The 22,292-nt window shown below is 37.4% G+C and overlaps 1 protein-coding gene across 4 annotated transcripts; it reads left to right on the top strand.

Moving 5' to 3' along the window:
* Positions 1 to 1,675: 1,675 nt before the first annotated feature.
* LOC122281081 (formin-like protein 20) lies at positions 1,676 to 21,419 on the top strand. Of its 4 annotated transcripts, none has more exons than XR_006230135.1 (18): positions 1,677 to 2,523; positions 3,674 to 4,377; positions 4,457 to 4,678; positions 4,757 to 6,951; positions 7,239 to 7,368; positions 8,850 to 8,921; positions 13,474 to 13,572; positions 13,747 to 13,788; positions 14,477 to 14,557; positions 14,655 to 14,705; positions 14,790 to 14,871; positions 15,774 to 15,868; positions 16,504 to 16,575; positions 16,655 to 16,771; positions 19,017 to 19,085; positions 19,234 to 19,300; positions 20,468 to 20,770; positions 20,913 to 21,419. XR_006230135.1 is itself a non-coding variant. In XM_043092333.1 (18 exons), exons 1-17 carry the CDS (start codon positions 2,451 to 2,453, stop codon positions 20,319 to 20,321), a joined length of 4,272 nt encoding a protein of 1,423 aa, XP_042948267.1. In that variant the 5' UTR covers positions 1,677 to 2,450; the 3' UTR covers positions 20,322 to 20,354; positions 20,468 to 20,610. The 4 variants fall into 4 exon arrangements, 2 of the variants coding, with proteins under 2 accessions (XP_042948267.1, XP_042948266.1); XM_043092333.1 differs by lacking the exon at positions 20,913 to 21,419 and adding an exon at positions 20,221 to 20,354 and having other exon boundaries at positions 20,468 to 20,610; XM_043092332.1 differs by having other exon boundaries at positions 20,468 to 21,419.
* Positions 21,420 to 22,292: the final 873 nt, after the last annotated feature.

Genomic DNA, 22,292 nt, shown 5'->3' with positions numbered 1-22,292 from the left:
CGTATTTGTAAAATATTTTCTTTTGAGAAGTTGGAGAAGAACGTATGTCCTTGTGATTACCATTTTGAATGACTGGCGACATTGAGTTGAATGAGGAATGAGTAGACGTGTTTATGATTTGTATTGATTATTGATAATTATTATTAAGTTGATCAAATATATATATTTTAAAAACTTGTATTAGTTTTATTTTAGAATATAGTTATTATATATAATTTATTCATATAACCTCTATCCAAAAATGGTACATCAAAATGTACCAATATTAAAATATTCTGTTCTAGTATCTAAATTGGAACGATAGTAGGAATGAAATTCAAAACTTTCCTCTCACCACTTTCCCTCTTAGGCCACATCTTGAAATCACCACTTTGCTCTTGCTATTTTGGGGTTCCTCTCCCTCCCTCGACATCACTCTCTTTCCCTTTTCAATTGGTTGTTTGTTTTGCCTATAAATCTCTTTTTGTTCTATTTCATTTACCAATTATCCAATTCGACCATCTCTTCTCAACAGTTAAAGCTTTTAGAGAAGGAGAACTACACTTCCCTTATGCTTCTCGACGTCCATCCCTTATTGGGATTATGGTATTTTTAGTTTCACTGCTTCTCTCAAAATTGTGACATTATGGTCATCATTGATGTATACATTTTTCTAAGCTAAGTTCGTCACCTCCATCACCATTTTTAGGGACAGTCACAGGTGCGAGCAATAATATGTTGTGGTGGGCTTTTGTCATCCCATGCATCGCCCCATGTGGCGATCCTTCTGTTGCAATTTACTTCTTCTGACATATTCTCCATTTTCTATTGTCTTCTAATGAGAGAACCAACAAGCAAAGCACACAGTTGACTTGGATTGTAGTTTTAGCACCACTTTGCATTGTCTTTACTCTCTGCACTAACGTTGTTCATGCAAAAAACCCTTTGCCTTAGGCCTCTGGTTCACATTTCAAAAGCATATAATCGGGTAATTTAGATAATAAAATGTATTATTGATGGTAATGGGGTTTGGGTCTCATCCCTTTTTTATTGAATATTTTCTTTTATAACAATAACATATGAGCATTTGAAAGTTGTAATAATATATTTAGATGAGACGAGAGTTTCATCTGAATATCAAATATATGCAAATATAAATAATGATTTATATAAGTTTCAAATAGATAAATTCTCCCCACTTCTTTTATGAAAAGAAGGTAAAAACATATATTATTTATTAGTGAAACTCATTTTTAACAAAATGTCTGCACGTGACTTGTCTAAGTCCTGCGCACTCATTTTGAAAAGTGGGACCCATCATGAAAAAGTTTGTTTTTTCTATGTAGGTTTTAAATATTTTCTATTTTTTCCAAATAGAATGCGGATGATTTACATAATTTAAGACTTTATAAATAATTTCATTTAACTTATATTTTATGGACATTGGACCATGAATTAGGATGGATTTAATTATCTTCATGGATATATATACATCTTCACTAATGTAATTAATCCATTAATTATACCCATCTTCACTTGTGAGTAAGATAGTCAACCAAAAATATGAATCATAAACAGAAAAATACATTACTCTATTTTTACTAATGTAACCCATATAACACCAAACACAGAAGAAGGTGAAAAAAAAGAAAGAAAACAACGTTACAGAAAATGATATAATAATGGAGGCAAACCCAACGGGTCCAAATGATGGAGAAATTCAGAGCCGTGCCCCTTTTGCCCAAGCTGCCTGCCTACCTAGTGCCTGCGCTTGCCCAAGCTTTTCTCTGTCCGTTTCTCTCTTTCTTTCTTTGTCTCTCTGCTAGTGTCTCTTCTGGGTTGTTTGGTTTTTTCTGAAAAGTCATGAGAAAGCCACGACCGGTGTGATCGATCGGAAGCCTCCTCCTCCTCCTCCTTCAAAAAAAAAAAAGAAAAAAAAAAAAACCTCAAGACAACCCAGGAAATTTGATTTTTGTTGTTTCAGGAGATAAGGATGTTCTCATACAGTCTTCTCCTTTTCAATCCGACTATACGTCTATTTTCTCTCTTTCTCTCCCACGTGACAATGCTGAATTCCTCTGGATTTTAATATCCTCCCGCATTTCCCAACACTGTCACTTCTTCACTCTCTCTAAATCCGTGGAATTCCATTCCGAATTCTCATCCTTTTTTCTTGACCAAGCTTGTTATTTTCTCTTAGACTAGTCCTGGTTTTGTTGGATTAGTATCGGAATCTTCTAGCTATGATTTGCTTTCCTATCTGATATTTCCTTGTGCGACTCTCGGAATTGAGGTCGATTGGAGGGGTGAATAAAAAAAAAAAAAAAACAAAATTGGGTTTGTGCTTGAATTGGGAAAGTCCGAGATCTGGTGGGTTTTCTTTTGGGATCGCAGCATTGCTCTGCTTGGTGGATTGTTTTTGATTCCAATTCTCGGTTTGGATCCGATCAGGGGAGAAACAGCGCCATCATATGGCGCTGTTCCGAAGGTTCTTCTACCGGAAGCCGCCAGATCGGCTTCTCGAGATCTCTGAAAGGGTCTACGGTACCTTTTACCCCTTTCGTTTCTTGCTCATTTTGCCTTCTGTTTTTTGGTCGTCAGCCTGTGAGTGCCCTTGCAATGGTGACATTCTCGAGCTTTCGGTCATTTCTGTTTTCTTCGTGAAGTTGTGGAATTGCCCCATTTTGTGATTCTATATACAATTTAGGTTTTCACGAGTTCCACTTATAAAAAATAAGTTTCATAACTTCTTTTGTTGGAGTTCCATTGCATTGCTGCAATAATTTATGGTGCATTGTGAATCTTGTTGCCTTTTTTCTTTCTTGAGGCCTTCTCTTGTGAATTTCGTTTTGGTACTCTGTTCTTACGTAGTTTCTTCTCTAGGTGATTAAGCAAATGTTGGGGAAGTAGTTTCCTGCTTGTTGAGATTTCGTTCTAATGTTGGTTCATGGGGTGCGAATATTAACCGAGGCAGAGCCTAAAAGCACCAGGAACTTGAATTGATTAGATAAAACCCACCGTAACTCTATTGGAGTTAGAGGTTGGAGGTACCAACAGTAATTCATACTTAGTAGGGATCAAAATTTATATATGGAAGAATTAGGCTAGAAAAGAAAAGGTGGAGGAAAACAAAGCAACAATTCAGTAAGGAGGAGCAGAGAAGTATCAATATGGTCAAATTTTGTGAACATTTTGGACTTTTTTAAGTCTGAGAAATGTGGATGTTTTGTTCTGTGATGATTCTGCCTTTTGGGCAACTGACATGCCCATGCTTTCCTTTTCATTTCTCACTTTGAAGACTTTTTTTCATCAGTAGACATTTTCTCAACTTGAAGGCTATCGGTCCTGTTTTAGGGCTTGCAAGGGTAGTAATGTGCTGGTTAAATTCACTGAAGCTTATTTTATGGCATGGGATGGTTCTTCTTGATATTTTTTTTTTTGAACTGATTGTTTTTTCTTGGCTATTAGCTGCTTGTTCTTCTTAAAAAGAAGCTTTTCTGAACACAAATCTTTAACCATTCTTTGACCCAGTATATTCTATTTTTATTAGAAGATTTTATCCTTTCTATACATTGATTGTTACTATGAGTTTAGTAACTATTCTCAACTTCCTTCTCTGGTACATATTTTACTTTGAAGATTATATACCAATTACAAGTGCTGATCGTCCTACTTATTTTTTCTTCTTTTCTAGTGTTTGATTGTTGCTTCTCCGCTGATGTTTTGGAAGAAGATGAGTATAGAGTGTACATGGGTGGCATTGTAGCACAGTTACAGGACCACTTTCCTGATGCTTCTTTCATGGTGTTTAACTTTAGAGAAGGGGAGAGGCGAAGCCAAATTTCAGATATATTGTCTCAATATGACATGACGGTTATGGATTACCCTCGTCAATATGAAGGTTGTCCGCTGCTGCCATTAGAGATGATTCATCACTTCCTTCGATCAAGTGAAAGCTGGTTGTCATTGGAAGGGCAACAAAATGTGCTGTTGATGCACTGTGAAAGAGGAGGATGGCCTGTGCTTGCATTCATGCTTGCAGGTCTTCTGTTATACCGAAAACAGTACAGTGGGGAGCAGAAGACTCTTGACATGGTCTACAAGCAGGCTCCAAAGGAACTTCTTCATCTTTTGTCTCCTTTAAACCCCCAGCCGTCCCAGCTGAGATATCTTCAGTATATTTCTAGAAGAAATTTGGGTTCTGATTGGCCTCCATCAGATACACCTTTACTTTTGGATTGTCTGATACTAAGAGTCCTTCCACTCTTTGATGGGGGAAAAGGCTGCAGGCCTTTTATACGCGTTTATGGTCAGGACCCCGCAACACCAGCTAACAGAAGTTCTAAGCTTCTGTTTTCAACTTCAAAGACAAAAAAGCATATGCGCCACTACCTACAGGTAATTTCTAAGTCACAAATATGAAACTAAAAGTTAGATTTTCCAAATATGGATGTGGTCTCATGAACTATATCAGCAGGCAGAGTGTATGCTGGTGAAAATTGATATTCATTGCCGTGTTCAAGGAGATGTTGTTCTTGAGTGTGTCCATTTGGATGAAGATCTGGTGCGTGAGGAGATGATTTTCAGAGTTGTGTTCCACACAGCATTTGTGCGTTCAAACATTTTGATGCTCAACCGCGACGAAACTGATATCCTGTGGGATGTGAAGGATCAATTCCCCAAGGACTTTAGAGCTGAGGTAATTTATTATCATTTACATGTGAAGTGTCTTTTCCTGAAGCTGTAGGATTTGAATTGATTCTCATATGTATATCAGGTACTTTTTTCGGATGCTGATGCTGTTGTGCCTACTCTTACTACAGTCGTAGCGAGCGAAGATGGAAACGAGACAGAAAGTGCTTCGCCTGAGGAATTTTTTGAGGTGGAAGAGATCTTTAGCAATGTAGTTGATGGGCAGGAAGGGAAGGGAGAGTGTGAAAATCATGTGGATCATGAAAATATACAGGATGATATAACTCACAAAGAAGTTTGGAAGGAGGATTTGGATCCTCACACATTTCAAGACTGTGCATCAGATGATGGAACTCACAAGCAGGATGGAAAGTTGTATTCTAATATTGATGTAGTGAAGGACATCGCTGTGGATGATGTCAAGTATAAGCTGAATGACTTGGATTCTGTTCTTCATTTAGTGAAAGACATTACTGTTGATGATGGTGTTATGAACTTAAATTCCATATTAGCTTCTGCTGATATGCACTTAAATCTGGTAACCAAGGAAGTGGTTGAAGATGTGTGTGGCAAATTGGAAGACAAAGGTGATGGAGAAAACACTATTACACAGAAGAATTTAGTTTCCAACGCTCCCCAGAAAAAGTTGATTGCTGATGTCTCCATACAGAATTCTGAGAAATTAGTTACTACTGCCCTCAAGAAACAACCAGCTGCAGATACAGTTGTTTCCGAACAAATGACTAAACAGCAAGAACCCCAAGGAGCTCATGCAAAACTAGCAAAGCCAAATGCAGTATCTAGGTGGATTCCTCCAAACAAAGGCTCTTACACTAATTCAACGCATGTATTGCATCCACCATCAAGATATAACAGTGCACCGGCTGCTCTTGGCTTTAATGCTTCATTCAAGGATTCTAATGAAGGTTCGAAATTAAAGGCTTCTTCTCTTACGGATATTCCTGCCACTGGGGTTTCAACTGATGTTACCAATGATCCGAAAAGTGGTGAGCTGGATCTGGTGAAGCCTTCAGGCTCTGCACATGTGATACTTCCTTCCTGCCCACCCTCATTAGTACAATCAATTGAAGGTTCATATTCTTGCTCACCGAATCAAGCACCACGTCAAGTAGTGCCCCCTCCTCCCCCACCACCTCCGCCATTGCCACCGCCTCAGCGTTATAATATCTCTTCACTATCTACTTTTTTGCCCATGCCAGAGGGTGCCCCACCTCCTCCACCTGTGCCTCCACCACAATCGCTTTCAACAAATTATAATGTTGTGTCCAAAATGTCTACACCTCTATTGCCTCCACCCCCTCCTCCTCCTCCTCCCTTACATAGGCAAAATGGTGCTACCATGTTGCCTCTGCCAGCTCCGCCCCCACGGAAGTCTGATTTTTCATCAATTGTCTATAATGCAGTGATACGTTCTCCACCCCCTCCACCTCCCCCTCCTCCCTTTGCGAGCACATCAATTGCACTAAACCTTGGAGTTGGTATATCCGCTCCCCCTCTACCACCACCAGCACCTCCATCATTTGGAGCCCCTTCTTCACCACCATTCCCACAATTTTCGGCACTTGTAGCCCCGCCTCCTCCACCTCCACCTCCACCTCCAATTCGTGGAGCTCCACCTCCTCCGCCGCCACCTCCAGTTCATGGAGCTCCACCTCCTCCACCGCCACCTCCACCTCCAATGGGTGGATCACCACCACCACCACCACCACCACCACCACCTCCAATGCGTGGAGCACCACCACCACCACCACCCCCTCCAATTCGTGGAGCACCACCCCCACCACCACCTCCAATTCGTGGAGCACCGCCACCACCACCCCCTCCAATGCGTGGAGCACCACCACCACCACCACCCCCTCCAATGCGTGGAGCACCACCCCCACCACCACCTCCAATGCGTGGAGCACCACCACCTCCACCACCTCCTATAGGTCGAGGCCCACCTCCCCCATCACATGGAGCACCACCTCCTCCACCTCCTCCAGGAGCTCGTGTGTCTGGCCCTCCAGCTCCACCTAAACCGCCAGGCGTTGGACCGCCTCCCCCTCCACCATTAGGTACTAGAGGCCCAAATGCTGGGGCTGATGCAAGAGTTCTGTCTTCTGGGAGAGGGCGTGGGCTTTCACGTCCTTCAGGGATGGGACCAACTACTACAGCTCCTCGAAGGTCCTCCTTGAAGCCTTTGCACTGGAGCAAGGTAACTAGGGCTTTGCAAGGAAGTTTGTGGGAAGAATTGCAGCGATATGGAGACTCTCAAATGTATTCCAACTTCTCTTTCTGTTCAAATTAGTACTTACAATTGCAGAACTTATGTGTTCCTTTTCCATAAACATTTCAGCCGCAATTCCCATAATATCTTTTTTTAGTTCATGAAGTTTCTTTTTTCATACTTTCATGCTTAGTGATATTTGCACCCTTTTGTTTTAGTGCACTAGAATTTGATGTGTCAGGTTTGACAGTCTTTTCCTTTTTTTTTTTTTTTTAATATATGAAAATTCTGTATTCTTACTTTCATGATCGGTGATATTTGCACCCTTTTGTTTTAGTGCACCGGGATTTGACGTGTCAGAGTTAGAGAGCCTTTTCTCTGCTACTGTTTCGAAACCTGCTGATGCAGGTGGTAAATCTGGGGCGCGACGCAAGTCTGTTGGATCCAAAGCTGAAAAAGTTCACCTGGTAATCTGATATAACTTTGATTACATCTTAGAATTTTTTTTCCTTGGTAGCGTCCCATAATTTCAGTTGTTGAAAAAATTGTTTTTGAGTGCTGATTATATAGTTTACCTTCATATAATCTCAGATCAACTCAAAAAAGTTCCAGTCTTTTGTACATATAAAAAACTTATACTCATGTGATTTGTGACCGGTTCTTGACCTGAGAAGATTTTCAATTAGTAAATACTTGAATAATGGCATCGATAATAGCCATTTTGAAAGGATGAGAAAGTCATATCAATCCAGCATTTGGCAGAAGAAACTTTTTTTTTTTGAGAAAAAATTTGGCAGAAGAAACTATAGGAGTGTGCATTTCTTTTTTAGCATTCAGATTGTAAGCACATGCGTACTCCGATATACGACAAGAACAGGGCTATACTTCAATAAATTTTGATCCCTTATTGTGGTAGGCTAATACAAATCTCATTCCTATATGGGGTTGTACCTGTGACTCCCCACTCGACCGCCCTTTTTCCTTTTGTTTTGTTTTATTTCTTTGGGTTTTGTTTTTTTTTGTTTTTGGGGGGGGGGGGGGGGGGGGGGGGGGGGGGGGAGCGCTCATGGGGAGGGAGATTCCATTTGTTCCAAGACTAGGATTGATCTTTCATCAATTTTTTTATTAGATACTAAAAAACATAAATGCTTCTTTGATAAAGTGTGTTTATGTGTATATATCAATATATATGCACATATGAGGAAGATGGTGTTGTAAGTCAACAGTCCCTTTATATATGCAAAAAATTAAGGGTATGCTTGGTTAAGGAAATTTTGAGAATTTTTTGACAAATTTGAGATGCGTTTGTTATTGGGTTTTGTGAAGCTGGATAGGAAAATTTGAATAATATTTTTTTTTTCCGAAATATGTTTTGTATTGGAATTTGTGAAAGTGGATGGGGGTAGAGTTGAAAAGTTATTTGAATATAATTTTTAAGGTTTTTTTTTTTTTTTTGGTATTTTTAAAAGCTGTTATGATTTTTTTCTGTTCACTGAAATATAGGCAAACGATTGGATGAAAAGATGAAATAGAAAATTTCTTATAAAAAAAAGGTTGAAATAGATAATTTTTTTGAGATGTGAAAGATGTTTGGTTTGAAGTTGATTTTTTTTTTTTTTGAAAATTTTTGAAGAATTGAAGAAATCAAACAAGGCTTAATATTCGTGATTTTCTTCTCTACAGAAGAAAAACATATTGTTGGTGTATGGAGAGAATTTTTATTTCACTTAGTACATTCAAAAGGGGAAATAAACAAGGAAGGCAATACGCTCGATGATGAAAATAACTAAAATAGAATGGGTTATATATATATATATATTTTGATTTGTTAGAATGGGGTTTATATTGGTGATACGTGTTGACTGTTGATGGTTAAAGCTGAATTTAACCCTTGACACTTTTGCAATATGTTCTGATATTATTTCTCTTGTCTTATAAATTCATGTAGATTGACCTGAGGAGAGCCAACAATACTGAAATTATGCTCACAAAAGTAAAGATGCCGCTTTCTGATATGATGGTGAGCCATATAGTCCTCGCTTTTATATAAGTTTGATGTCTTTCATGATCTGTGGACAGAGAGACTATTTCTCTCTAAAATGATGGGTTTTAATGCAAAAGATATTAGATTATTAAATACATAATAAACAAGTTTGTTAGATTAATATAGTTTATTCTCTGTTTTCTGCTGTACATGAATTTTAGATAGTTGGATTTAATGCAAAGTTTTGAATTCCATTTTAGTGACCATTCCAGTTTTGATACTGGAATGAAATATCTTGGTACCGGTGTACCATTTTGGAAATACTTTAAAAATAATGGCTGATATATTTGTGTCTGAAGATGTTATTAATTCACTTTGGTTTACTTATCAAGAAAAAAATATTCGTTTGAGTTTAGATACGCACAAAAAGAAAACTAAAAAAAAGGGCTAAGAAAGTAAACCCAAAAAGAAAGAATGAGGTCGCCCAAAAAAAAAAAAAAAAAAAAAAAAGAAAAAAAAAAAGAAAAAAAAGGAAAAAAAGAAGAAAGAAAAGGGAATGAAGGAACAAATTGAGAATCTAAATATTGAGAAAAACTATAGAAATTCCATCTAGATTAAAAAATTATAGAAATGCCATCTGGAATAAAAAATTATGAACTGATACTGAAACATTCCGTATTGGAATGGTTGGAACAGTCCGAAGTAAAAAACGGAATGATGGGGTTAAAGTATGTTGATTATTGCACTGTAAAGGCAAACTCTGGCCATAATGGAACAAAATTTGGAACTTTGATTTAATGTCCTCGTAGAAGAAAGTTTTGTTTTTTCCTAGCATTTTTTTTTTTTTAATGTCGGGGAACCTCTTCAAGGCAGGGCCCTTCGGACCCACCCATGCAGAGGAAACCCTGGTCCTGTGCACTGCACCCTCAGAAGTTTTCCAACACGGAACTGGTTAAATTTCTGGCTTTTCACCAGGGGGTGTGGCACCAAAGAATTGTTTGCACCCATAAGATGTTGAACCTTGGACCTTGAAGAGAATGATATCCCAAGACCAAGACCTTCACCACTTGGGTCAACCCCTTGGGGGCAAACAAAGCATTAAACCATGATTTTTAACTTGTCACCAGTGTTAAAGGCAACAAAGGCTGTTTTCCAAGCTGATAGGGTTGTGATGCTAAAGATTGATAAATCCAAAACTCTGTGATAATTTTAATGCAAGATGTGTCGTTGACCACCAAACAACACAATAAAACTCGATTGGTTGTGGTGCACCAACTTGTGGCCTTTGAAAAAACATGTATTGTTGCTTTTATATGATCCTTGTAAGTCTGACTATATCTAATTGAACCTGATGATTCCAGCAAAGCTCTGCGTCGTTTATATTTTTTAGCTCCATAAAAGTGAGTCATGGGAAAAACTAGACAGGTATTGATGACTTATGTTTTTATAAGAGTCTCCCTGAATATATAAATAATTTTTTTTTGATCGATAAACAAAATTTTATTGAGCATAAAGTAGACAAAGGCCCGAGTATACGGGACATCAAAAGTGTCGCCTATGTATGCAAATGATGTAAGGAATAATACAGCTTGAATTCTTATTTAAACGTTGACTTATTTGGGGGACATTTTGAGTATTCAACGGAAATGCCACTAAATTACGAGCTTAGAAATCCGTGGTAATGCTTGAAATTCTAAAATACATCCGCTTTTAGGCAAAAAATTAAGTAAACATGGTGAACCGAGTACAGCGAACATGCCAAATGGCATCGAGGTGTTGGCTTCATATTTGTTTTTATGATACAAACTCACGATATGCCAAATGGCATCAAGGTGCTGGCTTTAGAAAGATTGACAGAGTGGTAGGTTTCGTTGAAGAATAGATTGAATACTGCAAGGAGGCAGTGTGTGTTCTAGAAAAAGTATGTTCTTCTGTAGATGTGGAAGGTACCTGGTTGATCTCACTGAAGCTTTGATTTGTGTTTAAAGGTACTGACTAGTCCTGGACAACTTCTATTTCAGAGCAATGGTCAGTGAACACATTGATAATAACATTGCTGCCTTTAGTGGGTCATGCTCTTGATCTGAGAACAAAAAACAGAAGCAGAGAAGACCATTTTAACCGTCTCTGTAAACATGTTTTTAGGAAAGGTCTATGAGGATGCATTTTCAAATGTTTCATGTTGTGTGCATGTTCATGCACTTGTGAACGCTTGTTTGCCACTTTCCTTTTTAAATTATTTTTTTCCACTAATGGAATAGTGTTAGAGAAAAAAAGTAAACTGGTTCTAGATTTCTATCGCCCAAAGCCCTTCTGAAGAACGCATGGTGTTTTGACTCAATATAAGTTCTTTTGAGACTTTTGCATGGCTGCTCCCACAAGTTCCCAATTCACTAGCTTTCAAGAATCCAAAGACTTTTGCCTTTTTTTTTTTTCTTTTTTCTTTTCGTACTATTTGGGTGTATCCTTTTGTATGCATCCAGCGTACTAGGGTTGCGCCCCTTGATGCTTTTGATAAAATTATATTACTTATCAGAGAAATATTCTTTTGAGACTTCGGGTAAATTTCCAATTTCTAGGTGCCAGCTGATAAATAAGTGACAGAAGAGTGTGCCAGTAAAAATTTTGTTACTCTTATATTAGGTTTTAAGACTGAATCAGTTTGGAATGTGGTAATTGTGATGCTGGGATTTGCCCCTTCGTGAACATTTAATTTGCAGTCTCTTTGGAATGTGGTGATTGCGTGGATGAATGAATCCAAAATACTAAGCCAGATGTAGAGGACAGAGAGGAGGCCTACAGAGCAGGAAAAAAACAAGGTTTTGCTTATTTAAAGCAGTCCAGACTGTTCAATCTTTCTGGGAAGTCCTCGTGTTGCACCCCTCGTTTTACTTTAAAAAAAGCAGGCTGGACTATTATTCTTAGGAACAATACTATTTCTGGCTTGTTGATCTATTATCTGTCCACTTTCACCATGCTTATTCTTTTTTGGATGACGAGGTATCCGAGAACTTTCACTGCCCTAGATAAGGCTCTAGTTCTCAACTAATCCCCGAGGTAAAAGATGTATCCTCCAGCAATTTTGTCACCTCCACCGCGGTGCCTTGTTTGCAAGGACCAGAGATCAGCCAGGAGCAACCCACCTGTAGGGTCTCCTTTCGATGCCTTCCTCGCCCAGATTGGGGTCTTTGGGGAGCCTTTTAACCTCCTGCTCAGGAGGGACCATGCTTATTCTTATGGTCAATTTAAAAGAACATTACGAATGATTTTTCTTGAGGGGCGGTGTGGGAGATGGTTCAAGGTTCAAATTTCATAGGGTGGATTAAGAATTGGTCTCTTCCTTATGGTTTATGTTTTGGAACTTTGGAAGCTTAGTATTTTTCATTAGTTTCTCTTGGCATTTTTCTGTATAGAGAGACTAGCTTAGGATATGTTCTGAGGTTGAAATGTGGCGAAGGGTCAGGACAGTGACTTTTGAGAACTTAAGGGGCTACATGAAGTTGGCTTGTGGAAATCTATCAGAAGCATTTGGGAGTATCTCTGCAGTATATCATGTTTGACATTGGTGATGCAATGTCCAATATTTGCACCATGGTCCTGTGTGCTTGGGCCATGCCTATTGTTTCTCGGTTACTTATAAAAAAAACAGTTGGACCATGTTTGTGTAAATTAAGAACTCTACTTTCAGACATATTGCTGAGGAATATGTTGTGGATGTGTGATTGCATGTGATGTTTGAAATATTGTACAATACTGCATGTTGGAGTGGATTAGTTTTATTATTTTTTGGGGTAGGTTTGGTGTGATACCCCCATATGATAAGGATAAGGGTAGGTGGTGTATGGGATCCCACATTGCTTGGGAAGGAGAAGTTCTTGCTTTTGATAAGGTTCCAATGGGGTTCCAATTGTATCATTGACTAGTGTTTTTGGAGTATAAGCCATATGGTTTGGGCCTTCCATCGAGGCGTTACATTTGGTATGTAGAATGGAGATTCTTTTTATTTTCTTTGGTGACAACTCATAAGGGGTTCATTGGAATTGGAGCCAAATTCCAGAAGTACCCAGGTTGTGCAATTTATTTCCAAAAAACCCATTGATTTATTCTTCAACCTCAAATATATATATATATATATATATATAATTGGTTTAACATTTTGGGGGTGGTCAGACCACCCCTAAGGGCTGTTGGGGGTGCCCAGGCCACTTTGATTTGGAAAAACAATATCTGGTGGCCATGAGGGCGATCCCTGACAGCCTGGGGGTGGTTATTTCAGCAGTAGTTGGTCGAGCCCCAGCATTAAGGGAGGCCTGCCATCCACATTATTTAAAGATTTTTTTTATATTAATTCTGGCTATGAAAATAGCAAACTATTAAATAGTTATTCCTTGAGAATATATTCCATTCTAGGGGTCTATTCTGCATACCAAACGTGTCCCCAATATTCAGTGTATAGTGGTAAAAATAATTTGGGATAAGTAATTTTGTTCTCTTGGTTTTTTATCGTTGGTTATGGAGTGGTAACGTGTTTACTGAATAGTGTTCCTACTAGGTATTAACTAACAGTCTATTGTATGCATATTGTTAGGCTGCGGTTCTAGCAATGGATGAATCTGTATTAGATGCTGACCAGGTGGATAATCTCATAAAATTTTGTCCTACCAAAGAGGAGATGGAACTTTTGAAGGTGATGCTTTAACCTATTATGATTCCCCCCTATGTTTCGTTGGGAATTTGTTGGTTATTGTTCGCATTGAAGTCTTTGTGCTATGTTTATATGGGTAGAGTATATTATCTGGCATATTCTTTTCTCTATGCTTCTATTTTTTCGATTTTGAGTTCCATTTTATTTTCTATTTAGGGCTATACTGGTGACAAAGAGAAGTTGGGAAAGTGTGAACAGGTCTGCAAATTTCTTTTTGACATGTTATTTTTTATCGGCTACTGAATCACAATCTTGAACATGTGTATCTGTTTTACTTGATAAATGCTATACTTTGTTGATTTATGCATTATTGTGTACCTGATGCATGTTAGCCATGTAGATATTCTCAAATCTGATCTGTTTTTGTCTTCTTTACTAGATCTTAAACTCTCTCTCTCTCTCTCTCTCTCTCTCCTCTCTCTCTCTCTCTCTCTCTCTCTCTCTCTATGTAAGACTGTTCTAGTGATTAAGAAGAACAACTAGGTTTCTATATCAATTATGCTGTGTGCTGACCTGTTTAAATGAGAAGTTGTTGCATCTTAATTCTTGTCCATTTTCACTTGGTATAAAACCTCACTTTTCCTTTTTGGTATCAAGAAAAAGTCCCTGCCGTCCCCTATATTGTTATTCTTATCAATAGATGAGATGCTTTCCTTTTCGGTTTGTCCTAAAATACCAAATTGAAAGCATTTATTGTTAATATGATCCCTAAATTTATATTCACTTTTTTTTTTCTTTTTAAATTCAAATTTGAATTCAAATTTGAATCCAACCAATGGGAGTCTGAAGATTGTTTTGTTTATAATTACCTAATGTTGTTTGTTTTTCTTATATATGGTGTCCATTTAATTCTGGAAGCATCCCTTGTGTTTTATTTTCTTTTCAGTACTTTTTGGAGCTGATGAAAGTGCCTCGGGTTGAGTCAAAATTACGAGTATTCTCTTTCAAGATTCAGTTCAGCTCTCAGGTTTGGTGGTAACCGCAATGTTTGATTTCTATAAACTCTTGAATGTCACGAATTAGTCTTTTTGGCCACCCTCATCTTACCGTCAACCGTTTTGCAGATTTCAGAATTTAAAAAGAGCTTGAGCACTGTAAACTCTGCATGTGAAGAGGTATGTCACTAATGGCTGCAAATCTTCCATGACAGTTTCTATGGTTCTCTTTTTAGCTTAGGTAGTCTTTTGTTGGTTAATTAGGTCCGGAAATCAGGCAAACTGAAGGAAGTTATGAAGATTATTCTTTTTATTGGAAACACGTTAAACCAAGGAACTGCTAGGGGTAAGGATCTTAACTAGTATATGATTCTTATCCTCATTTGTTAGTTCAGAACATAATGGAAGGTTTCATTCTCTTTTGCTTAATATGGTTTATACATCATTCCCTTATGAATAATTGGCAAATGTGATCACTGCCAACTTCCAATTCTTTATATAGAATTATGAGGAGAAGTTGTTTATAAATGCTTGTCGACTACTATTTATTTAATGCTCTGCGGTGTTGACATGGCTGAATTTAATTTAGACATAGATAAATAACATTAGCTATGGTTGTAATTTGGAGAGCACGAAGAGTTTTGTGTAGGTTTAAAGCACCATTATACGGTACATTCAGAAATGTTCCGATGAGTCTCTAATTATAGTTGTTGGAAATGGCTTATCAGTGGGCTTTAGCTAAGTTTTGTCTCTGATTTAGGATTTAAAGTACCACTGGCTTTAGAAAGAAGAGTGGGATTTTGTTGAAAATCCCTATGATCAATTTTTTGTTCCGAGTTTATATTTAATACATTACTAGTCAGTTTGAAGTTTGAGAACTTCTTTCGAATTCACTGCTACCTACTTAATTCTTAAATGGTATTATTCATCAAAAAAAATTCTTAAATGGTAGTCTATGCGAAACTTTCATTTTCAAGGCACATGCTTGTATACTGAATGCGTGATCGGTTCTGAAATTGAAGTTGAAAAAAAAATACTGGAACTTGTGTATGTATTTTTAGTTAGGGTTCTTTCCTTTCATTATAATATGGTTATTATAGTTTCTGCATCTCTACATAATTTGTACCATAATATTTAGGTTGTCTGCAGACTTCTTTGGGTTGATGTCATGTCTTATTAACCCCCAATGCTTAGGGGATCTTTAAGAGCTTATTTCATGTTAATTCTAAATGATCCTAAACCATATAGGATCTGCAATTGGATTTAAGTTGGACAGTCTTCTAAAGCTCACAGATACCCGAGCTTCTAACAGTAAGATGACACTCATGCATTATCTATGCAAGGTATGGTTCCTAAATATTGTTATTTTTATGCCTACTAATATCATTTTTTTGTGGCTCATAGGAGTTCTTATTCTGAAGTTTTGGATTGCAACATGGGTTGGGGTAGCCAGTGTTCAAGCTTAGTTGACCTTATTTATTTTGTTGAAAATTTATCAAGAGCTGTAGCAAAAGCCAATGAATTGGACTAAAACGAGTTGAGTTATATCAAATGAGTTGGGTCAATATTAAATGTTCATTGCATCATGCTTTGAGGCTGATGCTTTTCCTTGTTTGATTGATGCATTGTTTCTGACAGTTGCACTTCTCAAAACACCACTTTCAAGCGAGTTAACCCCAATTAGCCAGTAGAAGGTTGTGTAAAATTGTTTTTCACAAAAATTATAGCAGCTCAACTTTCAGGAAAGATAAATGATGTGGATTGTTGTAGTAATTTGTTAGATAATAATAAGCAATAGAGGAAAATGCTTTAGAAACTTTTAGTTAGTATGTACTAGTGTTGTACTGGTCTTTTTTGCTAGCCAGATGTGTTTCATTCACATCTGGATTTCTTTACTGTCAGATTTCTTGTTCCGTTTTGTATATTAATGGTGATTACACTTTTAAGCTGAATTTGAATTTTTTTTCTTCTTACTCAGCTTTTGGCTAATAATTCACCAGAACTTCTTGATTTTCACCTGGACTTTGTTAGCCTGGAAGCTGCTACTAAGGTAACCCATTTGTTTGTTGACGGCGAGTTTGAATATTGCCTTTAGATGATGCTTACATTGTTGTCTTTTTTCATTGCAGATACAACTGAAGTCTTTAGCAGAAGAAATGCAAGCCATAATCAAGGGACTAGAAAAGGTTAAGCAGGAGCTGAGTGCATCTGAAAATGATGGCCCTGTATCTGAAGTCTTCCGTAAGGTGTGTTGTTTTTTCTTTAATAGGATTTTTAATTCTTACATAGTCATCAAAAAGTGCTTCTTGATACATTTAATTCAAATTACAATTTCAGTTATCTATTTATGTTTTTTTTTTTTCAATTGTTTGCATTTATTGGCTTGACACGTGTCTGTATATTCTTCTCTTCAGCTAGCTGCTTGACCATCGTTTTGACTATTACCTGTGGGAAAATAATCCAGGATTACTTATCAAAAAAATAATCTAGTATTGATGGGTCATTATTTATTCAATACATAGATGATGAGCGGAAATCCAAATGAAGGTTTTTCCTTCAATTAAAAATAATTAAAAATGCAAACGAAGAAAAGTATTTCAATGTATAACTTACTGACTTTTTTTTTCCAATTAAAACTATCTTTTCATTGCAGGGATGGATGAGTTTCAATAGATAGCACTTTTGAGTTACTATGAGATTATACGGTTATTAATTCGGTGAAGTTGGCATCCTATGTGGTTTCATATTGGTTTTGCGCTTTCATTAGGATGATTTAATTTCCATGCTAGTTGACAAATCTATAACAATGTCCCCATTGCATGTTGTGCATCAATAATTTAGGGCGTAGCCATTTGGAGGGTGAAGAATACTTGTTTTTGAGCTTGTATGACGCATCGACAGTCAAGTAGAGCTAATTTCTTGCCTGCCTCGTAAATTCCAAATCATGATTTCTATAAGAGTTTCTCTGTGATATCCCAGATAGTTTAGTCGCATTGGTTGAATGAGTTGTGAAAGGATTGCATGAGTACATGTTCTACATGGAATACTTTTTTTGGATGAGTAATGAGAGAATTTTATTGACAAGTAAATAGCCATAGCCCAAGTACACAAGAAGTATACAGGAGAAAACACCTAAATACAAGCTAGGAACTAGAATAGCCTAAAAGCAAATCATGAAGATGATCTCCATTCAATACAAGAGCCTTTGCCCAAATGCACAAAGTACTAAAGAAAAACTCTCTTAAGTTCTCCCATCAAGCGTTCTCTATCTTCAAAGCACCACCCATTACTTTACAACCATAAGCACCACATCAAACATGAAGGGATCATCTTCCATATGGCAACAATGTGATGACTCCCCTTAAAACCTTGCCAACATGCAAAAAGATCCACCAATTGCTTAGGCAAGATCCACCACTTGGTTAGTTGGAACAAGGTTTGCTCACCAGTTTCTTGTGGTGGATTGGAGGTTCGAAATTTGAGGCTTTTCAACAAAGCTCTTTTTGGGAAATGGCTATGGAGGTATCACCTTGAGAGGGATGCGTTATGGAGAAATATTATTATGGAGAAATATTGTTGATGTTAAGTATGGAAGGATGTGGGGGAGTTGGTGCTCTAATGAAGTTAGAAGAGTGTATGGGGTAGGTTTGTGGAAGTCTATTCGGATGGCTTGGGGGGAATTGTCAATTATTTTAAATACAAGGTGGGTGATGGGACAATGATTAATTTTTGGCATGATATTTGGTATGGGGATTCGGCTCTAAAGAATGTTTATCCCTCCCTCTTTAGGATTGCTAGAGATCAAGATGCTGCAGTGGCTGATAGACGAGCCTAGAGTTTTCTTTTCCACTACTTTATTCCATTGGTCAATTGCAATAGATTTTAATGGATTGAATATCCATGATTTTCTTGTATCGGTTGTTAATCATGCTTGGGTGTCTCTGTTATTTATTTATTTTTATCAGTAAACAAATTATATTAATCAAAGAATAGGCATAGCCAAGTACAATACAAAGAATGCCCTAAGTAAGTAGGTGCAATAGAGACAAGAAAATCACGTAGATCTATGTCCTGTGTACATGGGCCATGTCTATTGTTTTCATTGATAAGCTTTTTGATTACTTGTCAAGAAAGTAACTCTTAAGGGCATGAACATAAGCATACTACTTACCTTGCCTCCTTAACCTGAGGAAGACATTAAGGGTCATTGTTCCATTCTTTTCTATGCAATTGTCTAACGTTTGAGTCCTTCAATACTTGCTTATTATCAAATGGTAGATCTGATATCCTTGCTAAAACATTCTTCTTTCTCTAAAAATTGATCATTGGTCTGACCTCATACAACACTATGTGCGAAGGTACTTTTTGGTTGTACTGAACTTAATATCAACTAGATTATTCATTATATTTCCCTTTGCAATGGAATATGCACATCTTTTTTATTGGTTGGATTCTCATGTTTCTGTTTCTTTTCTAACTCTCCTTTTCTAGACATTGAAAGAGTTTGTTGGCGTTGCTGAGACAGAGGTGGCATCTGTTACCAATTTATACTCTGTGGTGGTATGTTGATATGATATTAACTACTTCTTTGATACTTTATCTTATGATACTTTATCTTATATAGTGAAGAGTTTATGAGATCATGCTTTCTTTTTTATTTGTTTGATTGGTAAGATTATGTTTTTCATAATCCTTCTTTCGCGTACAGGGTAGAAATGCAGATGCACTTGCGCTATATTTTGGTGAGGATCCTGCCCGTTGCCCATTTGAGCAAGGTAAGTTATAATATCAACTTATATTGAATATAAAATGTATGGATTTTTAGAATATAAAATAAATGAATAAATTCAGGTCTCCCATTTGTTTAAGCTTTCGATCACTATGCTAACAAAGCATAGATCAACCCTGACTCCATGCGTCACCCTTAATATGAATTAAATATTCCACATGTTGGGCATACTTAATAAGGGAGTTAGGCCCATGTGTGAGTGGAAGTGTTAGAAACATAGAATAAAAATTAAAATGATTAAATTCACCTCTTTCCATTAGGTTAATTGGAGATAAGTGGTGATTTAATATGTTCTACTCTTTCTTATAGAAGTTATTAGTCCTAATACTTTTTCCATAGGATCAATAAACCCTCTATTAATACTTTTTGGCCTTTTTCAGATAGAGAGCGGACTAATCCATACCAATCTTTTATGGACTTATCCAAAACAAAAATATATTTTTGGCTAGATAGAGTTTGGAAGCCACCTTTGGCGGAATTGAATGATTTGTTGTCTTGAATGTGGCTTGGGAAATTACTTTTATTTCTTGAACTACATGTATCTGTGGTGAGATCCATTAGACAGCATATTAAAGTTGGGGCCACATTCTCTAGAATGTCAATTTTGTGAAGTGAGTTTCTAGGGAGACGAAGAAAAGATGGAGGAAAGCATTTGCAGACTAGAAAAGGATTTCATAAAAATGATTAAACCCAATCCAAAAAACTATATAGATTTCTCGACGGAAACTTAAGAGTAGTAGTCATAATGGAAAAATAAGGAAAGAAGTAATGAAAAAAAGACCAATTGTTTTGTTTTTTGGGGGGGGGGGGGGGGGCGGGCGAATGGAGTTTCACCACCCTCCTATTATTCTAGTTTGTTTGTTTTTGTACAAGCATATGTAGATCTTTTTTTTGTTCTTTTTCTAGGTCGGGAGAGGGGGGGAACTCAAGAAAACTGGATTTGTATATCCACACATGCATGCATTACATATTGTTCAAGTTATAGCTGGTGCAAAATACCAAAGTAATAGAAAGTCAATTGAGTGCTGTAACATTTTGGTGTAAGTTAATCCTGATCCTTCATCGAGCAGTATTGTAATTAATGTGGTCCCTTGTTATCTGTTATTTCTTTGTGGTAATTAATTAAACTGAATGCTGCATTAAATAAATGCAGTTACTGCAACACTCCTAAACTTTGTAAGGCTGTTTCGGAAAGCACATGAGGAGAATCGCAAACAGGCTGAGCTGGAGAAGAAGAAAGTTGAAAAGGAGGCCGAAATGGAGAAGGCGAAGGGAATTAACCTTACAAGGAAGGCAGCAAGATAGGTGAAAATCAGCTTATCTACCACTGCATAGTACATTGAGCTCCTGCCTTACAGCCGAGCTCTGCCTCATTTTTGGTGACTAAATGATGGCCAAAGGACACCAGCTTGTTTGGATGGTCAGAAGCCTGGCTCTCTTCAGTACTGGTGCAACAGTAAGCCTTCCACTGTGTTTTAAATAAGGCAGAAGTGCTTGTTGAGGTCTGAGAACTTCAATTGCGCAGAATTCTTAGTTGAACATGCTTTACTTGGATGATTTTCGATCAGAGGATCATGGTCCACTGACCAATACATTAGATATCTCGCAGCAGAGCAAATGCTGACAAAAATTTGGGGGTTGCCATCATTGACTGAGAAGCAGAGGTACTCCATATAGGACGACTGCCATGGAGGTGATGAATCATGAATCTGACCCCTCCAGCACCGTTTTGAGAGGGAATTCCTTAATCTCGGGTCAGTGTTTCATTTTTGCATCGGCTTCCATTTTCACCATTCATTTGGCATATTTTTTTGACGCCAGAGTGGATGCCTTGGGCATTGTAAAGCACACGTTTCGAACTGTACCATGAAACCCTTGTACAAAGCTCTAACCTTCTCTGTAGAGTTCATTCTTTCCCATGTAACATAAAAGTTAGTTATTTTTCTTTTCCTTCCAATTGAGATTTTGATAGGAACCCGTCACGAAAGATATTGTATAGGTTTCAGGTTCAGAAATATATGTTAGAAGACGGGCTCTCTCTTAGTGCAATTGTAACATAAACAAAATTCAGGCTGCAGTAGAAATTGCTTGTTTATTTTGCTTGATTCTTTGTCAGCACAATATTTAGTATTTACCATTCATGAAACGTCAAAGGTTCTTGTCTTTCCTCTCTTACTCTGCTGGTTTGTGTGTCCCAAAACTACTGCCTTCCAAAGAACTATTGCCTTATTTGTTACTTGATTGAACTCGCATATCGAAGAACAATTTGTTTATACTAATAATCTGCTTTCCTTGTTTTACTTATAAAAAAACAAAAACAAATTCTACTTTCCTCTGCAAATTGAAACTGGTAATGGTGCCTTGTGGATCTGAATGTAAATAGCGGAAGGGCAAGACCATGGCAACTAGTTGTTGAAATCCAGCAATCTGTATTCTGCCATTTGCTGTTGCTTTTTTCAGAATTGGATCCCCTAAAGTTTTTGTTCGGAGCATTGGCATTGCCAAAAGGAAGGCAGATCGGGGTTGCACATAAACCGCATTGCCTCTGCTGCCATTTCTGCACGCACGCACTCAAGAATAAGATACGACTTGTAGATGGCTCATCTTGTACTTCTTGCTTTCTTTCTGGTACAATGTTAGCGTTATGTTTTGTTACTTACAAACTGATGTAAAAACATACCAATTACCGTAAGACTCATTACACATGTTAGACGTTAGGAGCCGTTGGATGCTGGTTGTGGGTCTTTTTTGGGTTGGGCTGTCTTACTGTAATTATGGTGAATCCTCCGTCTTAGTGAGGGTTTTTTAATAAATGTGGAGGTGTCGTCCTCCTTTTGTTAAAAAAAAAAAAAATAAGAAAAAAAATAGGCTTGCAAATTGATTTTTTCAAAGCAGTTATATTATTCACTCTGTAAAGGTGGCCAATGTACATGTTAAAAAGAGGTGAAAAAAAGAATAAAAGAGAACATAGTGAACTG

This window comes from Carya illinoinensis, chromosome 11 (genome assembly GCF_018687715.1).
Source record: "Carya illinoinensis cultivar Pawnee chromosome 11, C.illinoinensisPawnee_v1, whole genome shotgun sequence".
NCBI classification, from domain to species: domain Eukaryota; kingdom Viridiplantae; phylum Streptophyta; class Magnoliopsida; order Fagales; family Juglandaceae; genus Carya; species Carya illinoinensis.
This window is presented reverse-complemented; position numbering and strand designations above follow the sequence as displayed.

Excerpts from the sequence above, each read along its gene's own strand:
- LOC122281081 (XM_043092332.1), top strand. The coding sequence starts at position 2,451 with ATGGCGCTGTTCCGAAGGTTCTTCTACCGGAAGCCGCCAGATCGGCTT. Across the intron at positions 2,524-3,673 it reads GATCTCTGAAAGGGTCTACG|TGTTTGATTGTTGCTTCTCC; the intron begins GTACCTTTTACC and ends CTTCTTTTCTAG. Across the intron at positions 15,869-16,503 it reads TCATGCATTATCTATGCAAG|CTTTTGGCTAATAATTCACC; the intron begins GTATGGTTCCTA and ends CTTCTTACTCAG.